This window comes from Anneissia japonica, unplaced genomic scaffold (assembly GCF_011630105.1).
Source record: "Anneissia japonica isolate Jap-2015-1 unplaced genomic scaffold, ASM1163010v1 scaffold287879_len466271_cov187, whole genome shotgun sequence".
Classification (NCBI taxonomy): Eukaryota; Metazoa; Echinodermata; class Crinoidea; order Comatulida; family Comatulidae; genus Anneissia; species Anneissia japonica.
The window spans coordinates 298,305-323,051 of NW_022706284.1; the positions used below are offsets into that span (position 1 = coordinate 298,305).

The 24,747-nt window shown below is 34.2% G+C and overlaps 2 protein-coding genes and 1 long non-coding RNA gene across 3 annotated transcripts in view; 1 reads left to right on the forward strand and 2 right to left on the reverse strand.

Moving 5' to 3' along the window:
- Nucleotides 1-1,944: 1,944 nt before the first annotated feature.
- Nucleotides 1,945-4,327, reverse strand: LOC117106098 (choline transporter-like protein 4). Its single transcript, XM_033247434.1, has one exon. It carries the CDS (start codon nt 4,266-4,268, stop codon nt 2,103-2,105), a length of 2,166 nt encoding a protein of 721 aa, XP_033103325.1. The 5' UTR covers nt 4,269-4,327; the 3' UTR covers nt 1,945-2,102.
- A 5,040-nt stretch (nt 4,328-9,367) lies between these two features.
- Nucleotides 9,368-24,747, reverse strand: part of LOC117106096 (integrin beta-like protein C) — a 73,603-nt gene continuing 58,223 nt past the window's right edge. The window contains exons 8-11 of the mRNA XM_033247433.1: nt 23,690-23,787; nt 18,085-18,349; nt 10,856-10,963; nt 9,368-10,569 (exon numbers count right to left, since the gene is read on the reverse strand). Coding sequence (XP_033103324.1) covers nt 10,535-10,569; nt 10,856-10,963; nt 18,085-18,349; nt 23,690-23,787 — 506 coding nt within the window. The 3' untranslated portion in view covers nt 9,368-10,534. The remainder of the gene's footprint in view (nt 10,570-10,855; nt 10,964-18,084; nt 18,350-23,689; nt 23,788-24,747) is intronic.
- LOC117106097 lies at nt 13,118-15,310 on the forward strand. The gene is made up of 3 exons (XR_004444987.1): nt 13,118-13,186; nt 13,650-13,773; nt 14,238-15,310. It is a non-coding gene; the product is annotated as an uncharacterized LOC117106097 (long non-coding RNA).

Genomic DNA, 24,747 nt, shown 5'->3' on the forward strand with positions numbered 1-24,747 from the left:
GGGTACGGATCATGCGCCGTGTGAAGCCCGGGGTGATAGCGGGTGATATAGTTTCAAAAAAGTATTCTGTCTGATTGGATTCACATCATCATCAATATACATCCGTAATAATCATGCTTATTTGGGGAGAATTTATAGGCGTTCATTTGATTCTAGATTGGTCTGGTTCACATGATGTGTGAAGACATTTTTTGAGTTATAATCTTTCCTCGAGTCCGGCAAGTGGAAGGGTGGGAGGGGGAGGGGGTTGGCCTGTTTAACGTAAGTCCTCCCCCACCCCGTTGGTGCTGCCACTGATGATTGATATCTCGGGTTGGCCTAAATGAAAAATTATCGTAATACGCATGGAATGATTAACCCATTCTACCTAAGTGATCAGTTTCGGTGACAAATAACTTATAAGTCATTGTGTTCATAACGTCATGCCGACGCTAATTTCGAGGGCTGCTGGTATGTTTTGAATGTTTATTTAATAATTACTCAACGAATTTCCAGCGTATGATTATCCTAGGCCTTAACTGAGAATATCGTAAACCCGTGAATCCTACTACCTAATAGGTTTGTGTTGCTAAGAGTCGCGATCCCGCGAACATCCTGTGTTATGTTGTACTGAGTGTATGTCATATTCGGTAAAGGTCAAATGCGGTTCAGATTCAGAAGGTGGAGCTTAGCTATACAAAATTCATAAAAATAGGTGATTTAAAACTCGTTTTTCAGAAATACGCGTTATCTAAAAAGAAAAGGAAAGTCATCGATATGTTTATTATATATTTTTTTAAATTGTTTTATGACATTTTAAAAGCAACTAGAATATGTCATTTAGTTGGACTTTAATTACTCCATCTGTTAATTTTTCTTTTCCGAATATTAAACAACAAACACTAACAAAAACATGTACAATCATATTAAAAAGCAATTAGACTCAAAGGGTTGAGTCCATCTTGTTTTAACATAATAATTAATGTGATAATATCTATGAATACGAATATGAATGCGAATGAACTTTATTATCTTTCAACAGTAAAACAAAAGAAAAGCATCTTCAGTTACCAAAAACAGACAATAAAAACATCAAAATCCAGAAAAAATCTAATATATATATTCATTAAAATATATTGATTAAAAAATATACCTATTACGCCTATTACCTTAATAAGACTATTACTAACAATTTCAATAACAAACAAGCCAGCAAACAAAAGTTTATTTAACACTACAATTTAACACTACAATATTCCTCTATCATTTGAGCAGATTTATTAAATTCAGAATGTAAATGCTGTGTGTACTCAAAATTAGCAAATGTTTCTTTATGACATGACACAAATCAAAGCTGTAAAAATGATGGGTTAGGCCCAAGGCGACTGCGGATATCAACAGTGGTGGACAGAGTTTACCTTTCTGGAAATGATAAGGTTAATATGCTGCGGTGGTTTAATAGGCTACAACTCCCTGGACCTACTGATACTAGAACCTTTTTTTGAGGTGCGCAATAGGTTTAGACAAAATAATTTTTTACTCATCATTGGATACATAGCCATGCAGCAACAGTAATCTATTCGAAAGTGACTATAAATAGACATATTTTTAACTTAACGTAGGTCAACGGATTCTGTCCCTTGTGTCTAATGGTGTGTTCTCTAACACTCTCAAAGCACTGATGATAAAAAAAGACTAATACGTTGTGATATATAGGCTATGTGTAGTACCGGTAAATAATTAAAACAAACATTTTTACTGTAAGGTGGAACAATAACGAATTCCTCTTTAATATTTGGAAAAATATATATTTACATATATATTTTTTGTGTTTCCTTCACACCATCTGCCACGTTACCACAATACTCCTAATGGAATGATGCAGCTTACAAGAAAAGAAAAAGAATAAAACAATAATTAAAGACAAATTGAATCGACATCAAAACTTTCAAAACTTCACTCTCAAAAAAATACATACGCCTACACTAATTCTAAACAAACACAACAAATATTGGTAATGCTTTAACAGGCTCTATGTACCGTACTGCACTAAACATGGTAGAATTTTTGCGACGCGTGTTCAATTGTTCATCAAGGTAATAGTTCTAAGCAATGCTGTCCAGTTAGTGACAACATCCCTTCTTTTTCTTTTTGTTTTTCACTCCAAGTATATCCATGAGTTGTTTTGACATGTAATAAGGCTTCTCTGGTGTTCCGTCGTGTCGCTCTAAGTCTTCAAGGAAGCAGAGAAACAGTGTATCGATCGCCATATCGTACACGCCAAAGAAGCTGTTTGCAACAATGTACGCGGCTAGTGCCATGAATAAGATTGGCGCCCAAAAGTAAGTCATTGCTGGCACACCTGTGCTATCAACGTCAATCGGAGACGTCGACGAGTAGTTGCGAAAAAAAACTGACGCACCAAATGCTGTCCCGAGTGTTATCACAATTTTTCCAACGAAGAGCATAAAGCTTGAAATTCCATTCAGCGCCGTGGCTCGAGCTATATTTCGCATGAGGAGAAAGAATGCATTTTTGGCAGATGTACAGAAATTCTTGCCATAAACAGCAATTTCGATGTATGCGTTGCGATTTATAAACCGCATAATTTTTTCTAAACACCAAAAGCAGCATTTACAACACTTGAAAATAAATTTTGTAAAGAAATTTTCTGCATTGCTCACTTGGTCTTCAACATATTGTATGGCAACCCGAATCAGTTGGATGATGGTTATGATCAGGGAGCCGAAGGCGATTGATCCAATATGATAACGAATGCTTCTCCAGAATGATCGAAGCAGAGGTAGGTTTTTGATGTCATCTGGTTTAGTAAATGCCCAATAGTAACTTGCAAATGCTCCCGCAAGTGTGATTTCTCCAAGAGCACTTATAAAGTTCAAAATCCAAAATAAGGCCACTAGGTTGTAAGCTTCGAACCAGTAAACGTAATTTGGGACGATGTTATAACCTATCAGGATACATTCCGTTGTTCCATTAAGTGGAATTGTGGGTTCACAACTCGCACCGTCTGTATATTCGTCGGTAGAATTTGCTATCTGGTATGGTGGTTCCACAATGGATGCTATGAAGATGACGCTAAAAGCCCAAAATGTTAAAAAGGCCAGCTGCATGATAAACGGGATGACAGGCCACAAGAGAGAACAAAGCATTGACGAAACTGCTCTACTCGCTTCTTTAATTAAAGCGATTGCAATGCGAATACGCTTGAATAGAAATAACATAATTAGGGTGAGAATTGCTAACATTGTACTCATTATTATAGCAGCTATATACCAGGTTCGCTCCATTTTGACGTAACTCGCAACTTCTTCATAATCAAGTGAAAACGTATCTGAAGTACAATCAGCATCGTTATTTTTTATACAGTTCCGCTCGTTCCAACAGAAGTAGGTTCCGTACCCTAATAGTGCAAACACCAATACGATGCTACTCCAAACCATAATGGCTGCAATCCAACGCATTAAAACAATATATAGCAGAGAAGCAAACATAGATATCGTAATACCTGCCACCATATACGGCCACGTTGCTTTTAAATCCTCTACTGTACTATTGAACCGTTCATACTTTTGAAGAAAGTTTAGCAGGTCGTATGCTACCGCGCGATCTTCCTCGGTTATTTTTCGGTTATTCGGTGTGGTGTCATTTTCTGTGTCAGAAACTAAAAATTCTGGATAACAGCGACTGGTAAACACGTCACTTTTTGTGTAAAAGTTGGCACATTTATTTTCAACCAAAAGGTCCTTTATGGTGGAACCATTAGTGCTTACTTCTTCTTTTGCATTTATTCCATAGATACAAATGAAATCATCCCAAACGATGGAATCGACATCGACGTTTGGATCGTCTAATTCATTAGAGTATCGAGCTTCGATGGCATAGTTTTCCTTTGGGCATTCATCAACGCATACTTGCAGTGATGTGGTGCAGTCAAACTTCGGAGGTTTTACTTCATTCAAACACTCCAGGTAGTCAAAAAAGAATAGGTAGGGTTTTTCTGCTACATTGTCGGACATCCCACATACTTGGCCTTGGTAATCTGTGGGATAAATTAATGTTTCCACATTACCTCTCTGGAATCCGATGGCACTGATCACCCCTAGGCCAGCAAGGAACAAAACGAACACGAAACAGCAAATAATATCTGTACAACTCCTGTTCGAAATTGGTCCATCGAATGTCGGGTCATATTTTTTGGGTTCACCGTAATACTTTACTTTTTCTTTAGGTTCATCGTCAGATGCATCGCTGTTTCGTCGTTTTCCCATTTTGTCCGTTTATAAAGAATATACAAGTTGAGGCAGTCCAGCTTTCGATATCACTCTGGTACATACCGCACGACCTTTGGTGTTTGGTGTTCTATTTGTTGAGTAAAGTCCGTTTTATATGTAATCTATTAGTGTTTGTGTTGACTGTTTGGTCCTTGTGTTTCAGTTCCCTATTATTACGTTGTGTTACTAATTATAGTTTATTCGCCATAATGAAAAACGACGCATCAATCTTTCTGAACATTCTATTAAATATTTATAACAGTAATACGTTTAATAATTTAGTCTGGACCAGAGAAACCAGAAAAAAACCAATTCGAGGCGCTGTTGTACAAATCAAGGATCCTTTTTTAAAAAAATGAACGAATTTTTAAGACTATATTTTCATAAATAGGCCTAAACTTTCTCATTGAGAAAAAAAAATAATAGAATGTTGACATCGATTAGAAACTATAACCAGAAACAGAAAATGTAATTTAAGGACATACAACGTTCCTTCGGCCTGGTTATGTTTCCTCGGTTATTTGTATTCTTCCTTGCTAATTTTCCCCTTGCTATGCTATGGTCGTTTCACCGGCGTATCGATTATACTCTATATGACAGGTTCCTTCCAAATTAACTCTTAAAGTTCCCCTCATTTATTAGATAAAGAAGAAAAACTTAATGTTTGTATGTATTTATATATTTTGGAAAAGTATAGGCCTATATTGTTAAACTATATAATTGTCAGTCATACTATATCAGCAAAGGCAAAGGCCTAAAATTAATATAATATAATTATAAAGTACTTTGTTTAGTATTGTGTTTTTATGAACAAGTTACCAGTAGGTATATATACTTTTTTGTTTGTTTTGGGGAACCATTTCTGGATTTTATTTTCTTTTGTCTTTTATAGGCCCTACGAACAACGATTGTGTGACAGGCATTCGATGTTGCTTTTTATATTAGTTATCATTCTGTTGCTTTTGTTTTTGCTGATCAGCCTACCTTTACGCAAATTGAGTACATGCGTGCGCGTGCAAAATGTTGAATTTTTAATTGGTCGCAGCTTAAATCGATCGCGGTCAAATCAGTTATCTTGTGGAATGTGGAGCAAACGATAAAGTATCGCCGCTAAGTGCAGTCTTTCGAGCATTTCGGCGCTTGTTCGAGCCGCTCATCGCCCAGGTTTTGGTTGATAGAACCAGGGAGATGTAGAACCAAGTCTTCTCAGAATGAAATGGAGGTCCAGTGTATACATTAGGCTCGCCTGCACTTTAAAGAACCCATTGCTTCCGAGTCTTTTGGAAGAGTAGGTAGTTACCCAGATGCTACGGTTCATTTCAGCCCCTGTCTTTGTGGAATGATGTGAACATGTACCTACTATAAGCGCCTTTGTACGGCTGCTAGTATAAGTCACGGAAGCGCAAAATATGTTATTCCAATTTACTTGGAATGACAGACCAGATTTTATCAAAAGATCAATAATGTACAACAAATACGAATGTGGAGGTTTGAACATGCCTCAAATCAAAAGTTTTTCGGAGGCCCTGAACGTCGCTTGGGTAAAACGTTACCTGGACAAAAATAATAGGCCTAATGCAAAATGGAAATTATTCTTTGGTCACGAAATTAGCATTTATGGAAAAATGTATTTATTTGAATGTAATTTCGATACTGATTCTATTTTATTCCAACGAATTTCTCATGGTTTCTACAGAGATGTGATCATGGCCTGGTCAAAATTTATTTTTTTCCATCCGAAAATGAAGGAAGAATGTATTTCGCAATGTTTATGGAATAACAGTTGTATTAGAATTGATATGTGATTTGATTGCAAGTGGTAATTTCCTTACATTTAATCAATTTCAACAGAAATGTAATATAAAAACTAGTGTTCTTAAGTACAAAGGCATTTTAAGCGCTATTCCAAAAAACTGGAAAAAAAGATCTAGTGCATGATACTGGCAATTTCAAACCCATAAACAAACAACTAACACAAATTTCTATTAATGAAAATCATAATAAAATAATTTATTCCAGTTTAATTAAGAAATATGTTTCAAAACCAACCGCATCTATGAATAAATGGGAAACAGAATTTGAAGAGGTATTGAACTGGGAAACGATTTTTATGTGTCCAACAAAGTGTACTCTAGATACAAGATTAAACAATTTCAAATTTAAATATATTCATAGACGCATAGCAACAAATAACTTTTTTTTAGGATTAAGATAATTGATTTACCAATCTGTAATTTTTGTAAAGTTGCTATACAAACCTTGTAACATTATATTTGTTTAGAAGAAATTATTATGGTTATTGTTGTTGTTATTATTATTATTATATTGGAATGGTATTGAATGGTATCAATGGTTATGTATTTTCTAGCGTCTTCCACAATAAAAATAGTCTCAATATACAGCTAATTTCAAACGAATTTCGACTAGCACTACGACTAAATGACGCGAGCCTTGACTAATAATGATACCTCCGCAGGCCGACTCTTTTAGTCAGCTCAAGGTCAGGCTAAATCGCCGACTTGAAAATATTTACCCCCTAAAAACATGTTTTTCTTTGTAATTCACGATAGACTGAAAACAATAAAAACGATGTGTCTTCGGTGTATTCAAGAAAAAAAGAGACATTAGGTTTAGGTTTTAAAACGTGAAATTAACTTGTTTTGCTAGGCGCATGCGATAGTTCCCTGATTTGCACGAATTGCGGTCATGTAGCTTCACCGTAACAACAACAAAGATGTCGCCGTCCTCGCTCGTGCTCAACTATCATAGTTCTCCAAAGAAAGCGAAGTTTCAGTGACTGTTTAATTTCTCTATTGTTATAGGCCTATGTTAACAAATTAATATAGTTATTATTATAGAAAATTAATTAGGCGAATGATTATCTACAGTCTATGAATTACGTGGAAATATGTGTTGCCGTTATAGAAACTCATTTGTTCCAAACTCCATTCACCTTCATAATAATAATGTCAGAAAAGTTTAATGTGTAATATTGTTTAATAATGTTTATATTCTTTTTGTACATCTTATGACTAGATATTGTTTGGTGCTCATATTTTTATATCCTTGTTATCTTTTATTTATTACTCGCTCATTTTATTTATTACTCGTCAATTTATTACAATTGTTACTGCCAGTGGAACGTATTTTCTGGTGTTTTTTTTTAGACAATAAAATTATCTTGAATCTTGAACGGCAAACGGCAGCTTAATATTCATCCGCGTTACCGGATCTCTAAATATTTCGTCTGCTATTAAAATGAGCTCTTTTTCATTAGTTAGTTTGATAGTTGTTGCGTGCCAGCCGTCTTCAGCTGGACTTACACAAGAACTTCTCAAAAAATCTCAAAATTCTCACTTTATTGCAATCATGAATAACTGATGATTGAAGTTGAACAATACATTGAACAATACAATACTTTTATACCTAACGTCTTTGAAAAACTCCCTGTATAGTAATAAAACGTTTAAAACGTTCCGTGTTCACTTTAGGAAGAACAAATTCACGATTGTTTCTAAAATTGTAGTTTTTAAGGGGGACCGACCGTAAAAGGGAATGCAATCTATGGGAAGGTGATTTTAATTTTCTAAAGTAGTTCTTACAAAGTGTTCTATCTATCAATTGAGTGCAAGAGGTGACCAAGGTATAGCTGGAGCTAATCATGCTTGGTACCTTAACCCCAACCCTCTCAAACTACAGACCTATGACGTTAATAATAATAATAATAATAATAATAATAATAACAATAATAATAACAATAATAACAACAATAATAATAATAATAACAATGATAATAACAATAATAATAATAAATAATAATAATAATAACAATGATAATAGTAATAATAATAATAATAATAATAATAATAATAATAATAATTATTATTATTATTAATATTATAATCATCATTATCTCTACCACCACATCACCACCATCATTATAATGGTGATACTGATAAGATAGTATTATAAATTTTGTCAAAAATAAAATAAAGGTTGTGTATCATTAATAGCAGACCTGAACTGTTTTAACAGTTTGTTTGTTTTACACATTAAAATGTGTTTACTTTAGTAGAAGTAACATTTTAAGTTGTGATGAAAAAGCAATGATTTTTGTTTTTTAACTCTAGTAAGTAGATTGTTCGAAATAATAGCAAGGCGAGCGTCATAACCACTAGACCACGAAAGCTTCATGGTTGAACAGGTCCAAATAACCGTCAGGAACATTGTATTACACAAACGGTTATTTGGACCTGTTCAACCATGAAGCCTTCGTGGTCTATTGGTTATGACGCTCGCCTTGTCAGCGAGAGGTCGCAGGTTCGAGTCCCACCAGAGGCATTTTATTACACAATTTCTTTCTTCATTTATTTACAGGACTACATTCGTTGAGAGATCATGCAGACTTACAACAAATTGTTGTTGATTAATTTGCTGTTTTTGACTATTGGTCTGTGTCTGAGAACACACTGGCCTATTTCTTTATAAAATAAAACAAAACAAATTAAAATGAATTCACATCACAATATATGCAGTATCTGAGTAAAAGAAATTTAATAGTACGAACAACAATGATTTTAAGAGTAGATTACGTCATCGTTATTTGCATTTCTATGTACTCCATTGTTAGCCTATATAGGCCTATGTATTTACTTCAATGCTAAGCATGCAAGTGATTCGTTGTGTCTAGATACATCGTATGTTCCTGTACCGTACTTCATTGTTATGCGTTGGCCTATTATTTTGATGGTTATGTGTGTACCTCATCGTTATGTGTATGCATTATGTACTTTCTTGTCGAAACTACTGTACAGGCCCGTAGCCAGATTCTTTCAAGGGAGGTTCTCTGGGCGTTGGGTCCAGGGGCGAAGCCCCGGTGGGGGCAGCGAAACTTTGAAGCCAGAGGATTTTTGTGTTTTATGGGTCTAAATAATGCTATAAAAGCAGTTATGTTTGAAAAGGGTCTGCAGCAAAACATTCCGTCTGAGTCTAGGTGGGTCTTCAGTCATTAGTTGGGTTTGAGGAATCGTTTGGGAAATTCGAGGGTGGGGTTTCGCCAGAAAAGAGGGGGTTTGCCCGAACCATAAATTCCAACCCCTGGCCACGGGCTTGCTGTAGCCTCAAGAATATTTGCTTAGTTTATATCAACAAACATATTCTTTTTATTGTGAAGACATAGTATCTGTAAAATCTATTTACGATAACAAGCATATGATCATTGCTGAACGTATAATATAAAATTCGTTTTATATATTTTATGTACTTCAATATAATATCCATTACCACTGTACAATTATAATATAAAATATGTTAAACAGTAATAAAATTGGAAGACTATGTCATGATATTGAATAAGTTGAGCATAATGTTCCGGTTTGAAATACGTTTGTCCTCTACTACTATCTGTCAATCAGTGCAACTGATGGGTCTTCTGTTGATAGTGCTTTGACATTAATTCTATAAGTAATGCTAGGACTTTCATTATGTCTTACATTCTGTTATAAATGTACTTGGTTATTAGGTATATACGCTCTTAATTAACAAGTTTTGTATACTCCATTTTACCTTATGTACTTCGTTGTTATATTACGGAGGTACTGTATAACATGTTATACTATATATTATTATATAAATGCACTTTGTTATTATGTATATATCAGTGGTTCTCCACATGTTTGGCCGCGACCCACTTCCCTGGACGTTAAACAATAGATAGGCCTACTCAAAATGGCTCATTTTAAATGGTAAACAAAATTGAAGTAAAATGTTAAATTAAATGATACTTAAAATGCGCTTTATTTCTAAAGCAAATTTTAGCATGATATTTAATTTTTTTTAAATCTTAAAGAGTCTCGCGACCAACTAATTTATTTGGCGACCTAATTTTGGGTCGCAACAAGAGTTTCATAGTTTGAGAACTGCTGGTATATGCACTTAACATGTCTATGTATATATTCCAGTTAACATTACGTACTTCTATATATCATGGTTACACAAGAACATTCACACAATATATACATGGAAATGAGAAGCTTAATTCCGTTTATATAGTTTAAAACAATTTTAAAACACCACACCAACCCCAATTTCACAATACCTGTGCTATATAATAAAATGCTGTCTAATGCTATCAACATACTCAGGAACATGCGCCAGTTTGTGATACTTTAGTTCATGTATGCACTGTGTTAATCAAATAAAACTAACAATACAAAACATGGCGCGTTATCCAGTCGCCGGAGACGTGTCGTGGATATTGTTACTTACGGCTGAGCACAATAAGCGCAGTATCCTACAACTAAAGAAAAAGAGAATAGCATTTTACAGAATATAACATTGACATTGTTATATATGCGATACGTACACTCATTGCGGTTTTGAATCGTATTTAAGAAAAGGTGAAAACGTTGTTGAAATACAATATTCTTTCGATTTTCACTATTATTCTTGTGTTCTGAGTATAGAGTTAATAATTGAGAACATATCATATTAACATAATATCCAAATTCTTCCATTACCATTTTTTTTAACACTCCACTCACTCCTGGTTCTCATTATAAGAAACAAATCTGATATTAACCTACCTCTTTTACAATTGGGCCCAACAAAACCATAAGGGCATTGGCAAGTGCTTGTGGAATCGTGATTAGTAAGACATGTTCCGCCGTTAAAGCATTCACATGCTGGAGTGTCTGAAAGAATACCGGCATATCACATTGATTTTTTTTAAAACTACAGTGTTGTACACGAATCTTATACCTTAAATTATATTATTACTGAAAAATAATAATGATAATATTAATGATGATGAGGAGGATGATTATGATGGTAATAATAATGATAATGATAACTGACGGCATTGGTCATGTTTAATCATTCAAGCACTCGAAACGTAGTGGAAGTTTATTTTAACGATACAGTTGTACATAAATACAGTTTTTGATTAAACAATCTTTGAAAATAAATGTATTTATTCAGCATTAAACGTATTATAGCCATACATGTTAAGAATATTTTAATATAAATATGATCAACATTAAAAGTATTATATCAATGGTTCATCCTATATTCAACACAATAGAGTGCAACATAAAACCCAGATCAATTGAATTCCAATCTATTCAGTCTATTATAAATAAACATAACAGAATTGTGCTTTGAAGCTAAGCGATCAAACATAAATAGTTAAAAACAGATTTGAAACTTTAAAATGTTCCAAACAGAACAGTAAAAAACATTAAAACGATATATTATTAAAACGTTAAAATACAGTAAAACGTATTAAAGGATATTATTAAAACGTTAAAATATATTATTAAAACATTAACAGACAATAAAAAGTATTTAGATATTTTTTAAAACACTGTACGATGAAAAATACAAAGAGCAGAAAGTTCATTAAAGTAGTATAAAATTATTGAATTTATGTTAGAAGACTAAGGCCAGGTTAAAATAGTATAAAGAAGTATGTAAGACAATTTCATTAAAAAGGTAAAGCAGGGATGGGGAATTACGATAATCACCTTTTGGCACGTCTATTAAATATATGGATAGAACTTGTACAAAAGACTGTCTAAACCTTTTGGTTTTCGATATAGGTGGAATTAATCTGATACATAAGTAGCTATGTATAAAATTGGAGTACAGTGGATGTGTAATATCATTCATTATATCTTTAACTTTCTTAATAATTTTCTCATTAAAAGCGAAATCAAGATTAATCATATATTATCATTAATAATTCGATTTGCTCTTTTGTTTATTCTCTCTATGCGCATTTTGTTTTTCTGGGTCATATTTCCAAAGATATAAACGTTGCAATACGTTATAACATTCATAATCACAGAGTTATAGAATAATCTTAATATAGTTTTATCAATGTACATATTATACTTCTTCATTTTACGCAAAATCCCCATTCTTTGTTGGCTCTTATCTGCATTTTCCAATTAAGTTTATTATCAAAAAGGCAACCTAGGTATTTATATTCAGTGACCACAGCAATCTCTGTGTTTTTAATGATTACAGCTCAACATTTTTGTTACGTATTTTCCTGAAATCTTTATAATTTCTTTAGTCTTACTTGTATTGAGTTTCATATTGTTAATATAACACCAATCAATAAACTCTGTGATAGTATGCCTATATACGCTTTCATTTTCATTAGTTATATAGCCACTTTATACGGTGACGTCTGCATATTTAATCATACAACATTCATGTAAATTGACTTTAAAATCACTTGTAAATAACAACTCTCCTGTCAGAAAGTACATTATTGATTTTAAGATACTGTGTCCTGGGTTTTGAAGAGTTGTAAACCCCTTATGTAATGTCTTTAACATTGTTGTTTAATGAGTTTTTGGAAGTGAGCCCTCTTTGGGGCGCTTTCAGTTCAACTAGTTAAAACGGTAGTTATGGTACCTTATGTTTTGAGGTAAATATCGTTTAATTGTTAGTTTAAAACCTGCATAGGTTTTATTAAAACATATTGTCTATATGTTTATGTGCTAGAGATAATGCTGTACTCTAGCTTAGTATTGATTATTGATATTTGTGCTTGTTATGGCACGATTCTATATGAGCATGTCTAGCCTAGTTTTTGATACACTATGCATGAACGTGCACGTAGGAGCCCGCACGCTGTGTGAGCAAAGATGTGAACTTTGACCTAAGGCAGTACACTTTCAGGATGCGTTAGCCTAGCTTTGTTTTTATAATGTTTATAAAGGGTAATGGCTATTTTGTATATCATCTTGGAAATTGTTGCATCACCCAGCTATGTGATTATATTTTAGAGATAATTTCTGTACCATCCATGACTTTGATTATTGAATTATTTGCAGCTGGATAGCCAGTGATCTTGGATATAGCCAGTAATCTTGGATACGTCTTGAGAGTACAGCACAGTTTATGTAAGAAAGATAGGTACATGCATATATCCTTGATATATTTAGTACTGTATTTTATACATCTTTTTTTGGGTTATGTCTTATTAGCATCTATTGCTTGTTGTTTTTGCAGTTACCAATAGATGTTCAACGAATGAAAAGTGAACACGGTTATACAACTGGATTTCAATATTGTCTTTTATTGTCGGGCCAGTACACCTTTTAACAATTGTTTAATTTATATTAATAGGCCTATCCCTTAGTTTATTTATCATCATCTCTGGCACAACAGTGTTAAACGCACTAGAAAAATCCACATACAGCGATCAAATATTATCACCTGTCTTATCTAGATGCCCTTCCATATTGTGAACTCAACTGGTGCTGTACAGGGTACATTGATTGATTTCTCAAGACATTTAATTGTATTTAAAGTTGGGCGGTAATCATTATGGACCTTAGGTTATTTTTTTTACTTTTGGAACAGGTGTTATAACTGACGTTTTGCAAATTGTTGGTACAACTCCACTGGTGATACTACTATTAAACAATTTAGCAAAAATAGGAGCAAGTTGCCTGCTACAATATTTAATAACACAAGAATTAATTTGGTCAGTAATTTGGCTTACTTCACACATGGAGAACACTTTCTTACATCATCTTCATTTATAATAGTATAATCGGTTTCAGCTTGGTCATTGTTTGAATTATTATTATCATTACCATCGTTATTATCATTATCATTACCATTGTTATTATTATTATTTTTATTATTATCATTATTATTATCATTTTCATAGTTACTAATTTCAAGGTCTTCATTTACATTAGTTTTCATTTTCAAAGCGACAGAAGAATTCATTCAGTTGGTTAATTAGGTCTACATTACCATGCATTTTAGGTTTACTATTTTTATACCCAGTTAAAGTTTGAAGAGCTTGCCAAGCTGGTTTTGGATTATTTTATCGAAACTTGGATTCAAGCTTCTGCTTATACTTAATTTTACTATGTCTAATCTGCTTATCCATTAATTTTTGTAGCTCGTTTACTTGCATGATGTTATTTTTTTCCATAGCTTGACGTTTTTCTTGGAGCAGTTTTTTTAATCTTCCATTAATCCACGGTTTTTCATTTGGATCATCGATTTATCAAGCGCATGCAGGGTATCACAAAGGGACAACAAAGATTAAAGTGTTAACAAATATTAAACATGATTTTTTAAAATAAATATTTATACAGTATTGAAACCAAAAAAATATTATCACAAGTAGGTGTATTGAATATTAACCCACTCAAGCGAATGTCTGGGAGGCCTATTCTAAGTCATAACTTGCTACGGGTCAATGCCAGGTCGCAAATCTGTTTTTATGAGTTGTGCATCGTTTGCTATGTAGTTTATAAAAACATTAGTAAAGTGTTAGTAGATATTGTTTTTATTATCCTTAGCTACCTTTCAACATTTTAAAAAGTTTTTCCTTTTTATTATTCATGGTCGTTTGATGTTTTTATTATGTACCAATCTTGTATTATTTATGAATTTTGACATTGTACTGTATAGTATTTATATATGTTTGCCAAGCAACACAATTTACTGTATTTTTATATGAACAAATGCAATTTCTTTAATCCTGAATTTGGCTTTATCTAAATAAAAACAAAAAGCCTCCCTCCCTCCCTCATCACTTTTCTAGCCTAGATAGGGTGATAAACTAATAATTTTTTTTTATTGGGCGTTAATCTAAATTTATTATCTTTGGAGAATACTCTCCTAGAACCTCCAAGCAAATTATGTACAACCGTTATCTTTAATATCGTTGACGATGTCTTTGTATTATTAGCTACATTTATAATTATGTAAGGGGTTCAAGATTCATTTATTATCGTCATACATAGTACAATGAGATTTGTTTCTTGAAGTTGATACAGAAACAGTGAAGATCTAAAACAATACTATAAAATTGGTTAGGCCAATACTTGAATATGCTGTCGGGCGCAAGTAGTAAGGTCAGAATCGCTGTCTTAGAACTATTTATAGCCTAAACATTCTTCATCTGTTACGTCGGATTTTGTAATTATTTTCGTATTTTGTAATACCTGTCATATTTTGTAATAAATATTGTAGTATTTTGTAACAAACCTTGTCGTATTTTGTAATAACAGAGCTGTCGTATTTTGTAATAACTTTCTGTCGTATTTTGTATTAAAATGCGCTGTCATATTTTGTAACAACACATCAAATGCCTGTTTTCTTCAATACTTTTGCAGTTTTTGAGAGAATAAAGTTTTTGGTGGTTATTAAATATTTATGTTAATAATTGTTTGGTATAGCTGTGTGATAAAAAAAAGTCAAAAGTCAAATGACAAATAATATTTAAAAAAATCTTTTCATTTTTACTGTATAACAAACAAACCTTGAATATAATATAATACTACACTGTAAAAACAGCATGTAACAACACATCAAATGCCTGTTTTCTTCAATACTTTTGCAGTTTTTGAAAGAATAAAGTTTTTGGTGGTTATAAAATATTTATGTTAATAATTGTTTGGTATAGCTGTGTGATAAAAAAAAAGTCAAAAGTCAAATGACAAATAATATTTAAAAAAATCTTTTCATTTTTACTGTATAACAAACAAACCTTGAATATAATATAATACTACACTGTAAAAACAGCGTGGAGGATTTAAACGCAAAGCTCCATGCAATTTTGTCCCGTCTTTGGAGACACGTTTGAAAGTTAAACGTGTTTAGATAAAAAGTAGTCAAAAGTCACATGAAAAATAATAATAAAAAAAATATTTTCATTTTTACTTTACAATAAACAAACGTTGAATATAATATAATACTACACTGTAAAAACAGCGTGAAGGACTTAAACGCAAAGCTCCACGCAATGTTGCCTCGTCTTTGGTGACACGTTTAAAAGTTAAACGTGTTTAGATATATCTTAATGTGCTTAGGATCTTGACGTGTTTAGAATTAAATCTGCTTTAGTATTTGACATCATGATGTCAAATACCTGAGCATATCTAATGCCAAACACGTCAGAAACCTAAACACATTTGGGCGGGCCTAAACACGTTTAGCTTTTAAATGTGTCACCAAAGACGGGACAACATTGCGTGGAGCTTTGTGTTTAAGTCCTTCACGCTGTTTTTACAGTGATAATGTGCAACTTTGTCAAATAACCACTAATGACTTCGGGCCTTAAAAAGGGTTTTTGATGATTCAAAACAGGAGTCATCTTTATTACATCATTTTTTATAAATAAAAAAATAATAGAAAATAATGGTTATTTTTTAAATGACCCTGAGTGACAATTTTCCATATAACTCCTGGCGGTTTCCAATCACAAGCCATTCTTATCACATCTATCATCACTTCTATATACAATGTTAATTATTGTATGATAAAATAGGAGAAATGTATGACCCGGACCTCTTTTTATCCCACAGTCACACCAAGCAATCATTAACACAAGTATGATCCCATCAAAACCTGTATAACTATAGATTAAAAGAGCACTCGACCATGTGACCTTTGACTTCTTAGTGTCATATACTTACACTAAACAATCATTAACACAAGTTTAATTTATTACAAAATACGACAGCTCAGTTTATTACAAAATACGACAGAAAGTTATTACAAAATACAACAGCTCTGGTATTACAAAATCCGACAAGGTTTGTTACAAAATACGACAGGTATTACAAAATACGACAAGGTTTATTACAAAATACGACAGGTATTACAAAATACAACAATTATTACAAAATACGACGTAACAATCGTCCAATGAAGCTCTTAAAGCTAACTAATCGTACACTAAAGGGAGTGAAACACCCAAACCATCCCCTAAATCATCTACTTCCAATACTGTTCCCAAGCCATATAACTTTCGTACGAAAAGACAATATGAATTACCATTGGTCAAAACTAAACGATCCAAGAGCTTCATACTAAATGTTGGTGTGTTTTTTGAATGGTTAATCCCTTGCATGGTATAATAACAACTCTATTGCAACGATGGTATGTGACAATTCTATTCTGCTTTCCTTTGCTCACTCGTTGCTTTCTTTATGTCTTCATTCACATTTTTAGTGTCCTGTTAATTTATCTGTTATGTTCCTCTTTTTTTTTTTTACATATTTACAACACCTTTCTCTTGTGTAATCATCTTTTTATCTTCGTAAATTCTTTTTTTGTAATTACATTTCTGAATCCCAATGTATTTATTGTCTCTTCTGTTTATATAAATTTACATGATGTATTTTCATTTGTAATAAAATTGAATTGAATTGAATGTGCCTTGGTTATTTGGTTAAAGTGGCATCGTCAATTCAATGATCTCAGTTTCCTTATAGATTCATCAATTAGGAGTTATATCGGGCTTAAGGCTTGTTAATACATTAGAGGGAATTGATCCACCAATTATAGAAAGGCCATGAATATCTGCATATACCCTTCCCTACCCTGGCTTGGACTCCCAACCTTGAGGTCGGGGGTTCGAAACTCTCGCTGTGCAAGTCGCTTGTGTCCTTGGGCAAGGCACTTCATCTACGGTTGCCTCTCTCCACCCAGGAGTACAAGTGCTTACCTGGTAGGTTCCAACACTGCGCTGATTACTAGCCGCAATATTATGGAGATATAATTTAATTTAATAATTTCGTTTAGTGTTCAATGTGATCCATATGTGTTTGATCCAATGACCAGGGTAATAATGTGAAGCGCTTAGAGGCTTTGTTAAGGCATTAAGCGCTATATAAGAACGACATATTATTATTATGTATCTAAATTTGTCTTTTAATTATAAACAGAGATCTGAACAGCATTAATGATGAGACTGAGTTGATAATTGTGCCTAATTACTGCTATATACTCGTGCGATGATGTTAATTGACTTATTTGTGATACTTACATATTGTAAACGTCCAAAAAAATCGGTCTCGTATTATTGACGATTCAGAGCCACATGCTTCCAATCCGGTAGCAACCCCAGCATCCATCAAAATGTAATAGCTCTGTTTTTCCAGGAATTGGAGGCCATTTGTCATAAATGTAATGGAACGATCTGTCATTGGCTCATATACAGCGTCAGGACTAGAAGAAACGTCTATTGAATACACAAGGCTGCCATTTCCATTGTAAAAACGAATAAAGGTTTGTTTTGTAGGACGTACAAACTGTAAAAATAAAAGATTTTATCTTAAACATGCATTAATAAACACAAATAATGAAGAGTAGGAGAATGGGCGAAATACGGTGTAGATTTTGGCACAAGGAAAGAGAACATATTGTCAGAGGCGAATCCATATTTTTTTTTTATAGGGCTGGGGGGGGGGGGAAATTGTATTCAATTTTTTCAATATGCCATTGGTATGTATGAAATTACAAAATTTAGTGCACGTGAGTAATTTCCATTTAATGAAATAATCAATGTTGTATTTTTTTTCTGATTCAACGAGTCGCGTTCGTCGGGAGGGGTTCTTCAGCCCCCCTGTCGACAGCTTGTGTTGCAACAGTAGTGAAGGCAATCATATCCACAGACTATCAGCCTATGTCATAGTTCTAACCGATATGAGCTTTGCATTATTTGACATTTATCAGGATAAGGTCCGTCAAGGATATACCATGTGAGATTCTGTTTCTTTGCTCAATGGTATAGGCAATGTCGTCGCAAGGCGTTTTTAAACAGTGTGGGACACTCCAAGAGTGGACCCAATGCTAGATTTGAACCAATAGAAGATTGGATCCATTCAGACTCATTTGGTCGCGTTTTATCGACTGTTGTCTACTCTTGTTTAAACTTTATTTATTATTGGTGGTAGGTTAGTGGGTAGGGGGAGGGGAGTGAATGAAGGGGTGGCCTGTCAAAAGGCCAAGCATCCCTTCCAGACGCAACTCATTAGATCTAAAAAGGGGAGAAAATCAATTTTCTTGGTTTTAAATTTTTTAAATGCCATAATTATGTGCTAAAACCTCCCAGAATAGTGTAAAATAGTCCAGTTAACCGAGGTCTGACTGGAAAAACCACCCTAAATAAGAAATACCTCACCTCTGTCCTCCATGGTTTGTGCTGATTGAAAAAAAAACTAAGAGTTTGGCAACTGTGGATGCCTGAAAATTGTATGCTTTAGACTTAAAAATATATATTTTAAATATAATGCATACGAAAAAATAGGAGAGAGGGATGAGCATCAAGAAAGTAAACAACTTCAGATCCACCATGGTTGAAAAAAAATTTAAGGGTTTGGTAACTGTGGATGTCTGGAAATTGTATGCTTAGACTTAAAAATATATATTTTGAATATAATACATGCGAAAAAATAGGAGAGAGGGATGAGCATCAAGAAAGTCCACAACCACTTCAGATCCACCCTGAGGCCAAGAAAATTATGACACGGCTTAAAATTAGGTACCTGGAAATTGCACTCTCACATACTTACTTCTGTTTATGAAAACCTTTTATTAGAGAGAAGACAAGCACTAGGAAAGTTCACATTCAGCTGAACACCACCATGGTTAAGGTTGAAAAATGTAAGGGTTTACCCTGGATGTCTTGAAATGGTACATTCAGACTTAAAAATGGTTTCAAAAGATTTAATTTTAAATATTTGTTGCAAAACAAAAAAAAATAGGAGGGAGGGGAATGTCTACATCTACCTCAACTTTTGCCTTTTTGCCTTTAGCTTCCAACTAGCTGGCACTCCCCGAAAAAGAAAAAAAAATCCTACCTTTCGACCAATGACCGTGCCAGGTTCTAAGAACAAACATAAGTTACTACATTATCGTTCTATACGAATTCTTCAACTAATACTTTAGGCAATATCAACAATTTCGCTGAAAACGTTGTACCAACACTAAACATACTGTAACGAGTACAGTAAACAGGGTGGAATAAATGTATGCATTGCAGTACATTCCTTTGTTAGCAGGCGATTATATGAGTTTTCTACATTTGGGGTTAAAAAAACAACCTCCAACTCAACGAACATTTTGTCTTCGAATGGAGATGCAGAGGACGCCTACTAATTCATAATGCCCCTGCAGCTATATTACCAAATTTCCGATACATATCGGACATACCGGTACTTTTTTTTCATAGCAAAAATGACATAGGAACGAAACTACTTTACATAATTACGACAGGTCTGACCTCCCTGGTCGATTATCTATCGTTTGGAGTGGGCGTTAATTGTGTTAGCCAGCTACTTCGTCTTGAACCTGCTCGATTTGGGGCCAGTTTCGTCCAACAAGTTATGGAACTGAACAGTTGGTTGGACGAGTAGTAAGCCTATAGGAGCATGGCCACATTTTGGAGAGGTTTAGGGAAGGATTTTCCCCCTAAACAATGATGGTCACATCCGAACACGTCGTCCACTGACATACAGTGTTCTTCTGGGATGCACCGATACTTCAGAACCGTACGTAAAGGGCACAATTCAAAATCATTCAAACCAGTGTTTATTTTTTATATTCATTATTTTCAAGCATCAATCATTATAACGTGACGGTTATTTATATATTATACTTTATTTATACGTACTGTACGTTACTATATCTTCTGTTAAAAAAACCCAATTTTTTTTTGACGTTGAACGCAAATTTAGAGGTTAACATTTCGAATATTTCTGATTGGCATTTATTACTCTATTGTTTTCAGTTTCATACGTTTGACGTATGGAGCATCAATACTAGCCGTACCCGGGTCTTTTTACCACTCTTACCACCTTGCCTAAACTTCTTAACCCCTCAGTATACTGTTTAAGTTGTTATTTACGCGAGGGTTTAATTATCTCTATGCCCCTTCCCTTTATGCCTGGCTACTGAAGAATCCACTGAAATATTATTTAATAAATAAATTTTATGCAATTACATTACAATACAGACATGGGAAAAGTTAATATCATTAATTATTATTAACTTTCCGTCACCCCTTCCTTCTAGAATTAGGCCTATTATAGCCATGGAAATTTTGTTTAAAAGCAATGAAACAAAATGATAAATCTTCACTTCAGCAATCACACATAAACACACTCACGCATGATGGTTATGAAACATTAGAGGTTAACGTTTCGAATATTTTTATTGGCATTTATTACTCTATGGCTTTCAGTTTCATACGTTTGACGTATGGAGCATCAATACTAGCCGTACCCGGGTCTTTTTACCACTCTTACCACCTTGCCTAATCTTCTTAACCCCTCAGTATACTGTGAATAGAGAAAAGATACGCTAGGTCTTTCAAGTTCACATGCGATAGGATGGTTTCGGGGTATTTTGATGAGTGGGTGATTTCTTTTTTGTTGACGTCAGGTCTTACGTTACCCCAAAACTTTCCTTTCTCTAACCTTCATTAGCTCGATCCTCGTACAACGACAACGGGCATACGTTTCGTTGAGGACATGTTCTCATCGAATATGATGCTTTTGGGGTATTGGTGATAGTTTATCGTTACCTGTATATTTTGGTGATTTACCGATTCATTGGCTACATATAATGCGGGCAAAAATATTGCTTCCCCCCCCCCATCTTTGGTCAGAGTACACAGGGAAGGTGATTATTAATATATCCCTCATAATCTATTGTTTTACAGCTCCAACAACAGCAAATGCAAATATTAAAAACAAGACATAGGTGCCGGCGAACAATTGTCTTTATCTTCCGTTCAGATTTAGAGTGTGTCAAAACATTAAATGAAAATATGGGCCGGTCAGTATGTGGAGCTACGGACCCTACTGCCGAATCACAAACAGGCCGGCCGTATCAATGACGATCAGCCAAGACAAGGCAAAAAGCCCTGCCAATTTAAGAATGGATTAAGGCATTGAATATTTTTTATAGCCATATACCTTGAAAAAATCAAGGAAGATGCAAACCATACGCTGAATTATTACCACAACATACTGGAAATAACATACTGGGGCTACACTTCATTTCATTTTTCATTTATTTATTTTCCAGATTGTAAAAAACATCATAAACCTAGCACTATTCTGGCGGATTGTCAAAAAGCAAACAAATTCACTATGCAAAGACTGTCCAACTAGTACTAGAACAGAAAACAAACAGGGGTTAATTAAAATAAAAAGTAGACAAAGCAGAGAAAAAAGCACAATAACCAAAAAAAAAATAAAAATAAATCAGTAACAGAAGAAGGGATCTCATCCCACATCCGTGGGAATGAGATAAAAACGGAGTTAAAAAAGCATTCGTACGGGCATTAGCATGTCTAAAAACAATTTTCTCAGTTCTACGGGCAATAGGAACATGCAACAGAGCATCATCAATGAGAAAGTCTGACCATAGGCACTTGACAACGAATTTTACACGAATGTGTTTTAGTCTATTGAAAATTGTGGGAAGTTTTAAGTGGAGCAACCTTTCTTCATGTTGGTCGTGAATCAAATTGAGTTTGAAAATAATATGGAAAGCAAGATCTTGTAAAGCGCCTCTGGACAGATTCAATTTGATTGATGGTGCTCTGCTGAAAAGGAAACAAAACAGGAGAAGCAAATTCAATAATTTGAATAATGATAGACTTAAATAATTTAGGGAAAACAGTTTTATCATTGCAACGGACACACCTCTTAATGAATCCAGCAAGTTTATTACATTTGCTAGTAGTTCGAGCAATGTGTTTATTCCATTTTAGATCAGATGCCATAAAGACTCCTAAATACCTATAATCCGAAACCTGTTCAAGTGCATTATCATTTATCGTATATTGAAATATAGTGCGTTCTTTGGATCTAGTAACCGTCATTACCTTATATTTACTGTGGTTTAGTGACATATTAGTATTACCCCACTGCGTTATAGCCATTACATCCTCCTGGAGTCTTAACGAGTCATCTTGTGTTTTAATAGTGCGAAAAAGGACCGAATCATCTGCATAAAGTGCAATATTCGATTTAACAACAGAAGGAAGCTCACATGTACAAAAATTAAAAAAGATGGGCCCCAAAACGGAGTCCTGTGGGATCCCCGACAAAACATCTTTCCATGTGGAAAGTAAACTTTGGTATAACACAGCTTGAGTTCGATTGGTCAGAAATGATTGCAACCAGTTGAGTAGGTTACCAGTAAAACCATATTTCTGCAATTTTTTAATAAGTAAAGAATGACAAACCCTGTCAAATGCTTCTGCCAGTCCAAAAACACGACATCAGTCTTATGAGGTTTGTGTACATCTAAGGCTTTTGCCCATTGGTGATAAACTGAGGCAAGCTGTGTTACACAAGATTTCTTGTTACAAAAACCATGCTGTGAAGAAGGTATTAGTCCCAATTTATCGGCATGGTAAGACATATGTTTACCAAGCACCAACAAACTGTTTCAGCAATTTTCCAGGAACCGATGTGCATATGTGGTCAAGATATGACCTCATAATGACCATATTTAGGCATGTCACATGTTTTTGACAAATATAATTTGATAATTGTTTTAATAGGGCCGGCTTTATGTGCCAGGGGCTCAATCATGTCAAAAGTAGAATGTAATAGAAACGCATTTCGGCCTACCTCTTTATCGAATGTCATCCGCCATGTTGAGTGATTTGAGACAATTTTATCTCCTGGCTTAGGTTCAAGTAACTCCGGAATAATTGCAGGGGAAGTCACTGAAATAACAAGATAAGATGCTGTAAGTTACAATTTAGGAGAAATGTATTTGTTCATACTTGTAGATTCCTCTTGGTTTTAAGTTCAATGGCTGGATCTCAGTAGAGATACAAAAATGATAAGCAACAGCTAAAAAGTAAACGTAAGTAAACAGCCAGAAATAGAACCAGAGCTTTCGGACAACACTAGTCCTTCCTCAGTGGCGAGTGAGTGAGAGTAGAGCTAGAAGCTAGATGGTATAAAGTGAGAATTTCATGCAAGCATGATTGGAAACAATAGGCTGGGTGAGATTAGAATAAACAGCCTAAACAAGTAAACAGGAAGGCCAAAACTAAACTTTAGAGACAAGCCTCAATAAACAAGCCAAATGATTTATCCAGAATAAATTGAAATGCAATTGGTTTAATTTAGTGTACTGGGAGAACGTTCCTAATATTGAGTCTAAATGCTGTGGTTGTTTTAAGTAAAAGTTCCCAGTGATTCTCTTTATCTTTGCGATTTTTGTCGCTTCAACTGGCATTATGGTCAATTGCAATCACTCTGAAATTTGAAATTGAATGACCAGCTAAATTGAAATGTTCGGCTACTGGTTGATCAAGCTTAGATGTTCTGATAGCTGATCTATGTTGTGTCATTCTCATACGGAGAGTGTTTTTTGTTTCCCCGACATATTGTTTACCACAAATATTACAATATATGAGATAAATGACATTTTTGGTGAGGCAATTAGATGGTCTGCGATAGGCTATGAACGGTGTATCCGGAAAAACAGACCTAAGACGTTCTGTGGTCTGTAGAATGGGCATATGTTTCTCAATTATAGCCCTTAGTGGTGGTAACCTAGGGTGATATGTAGTGACCAGTGGCACTCTGGTCGATCGTTGACGTGGTTTGTACGTCAGTGTTTGAGCACGAGGTATGTCCTTTGCTTTTTTTTTTTTATAGCATTTTCAATGGGT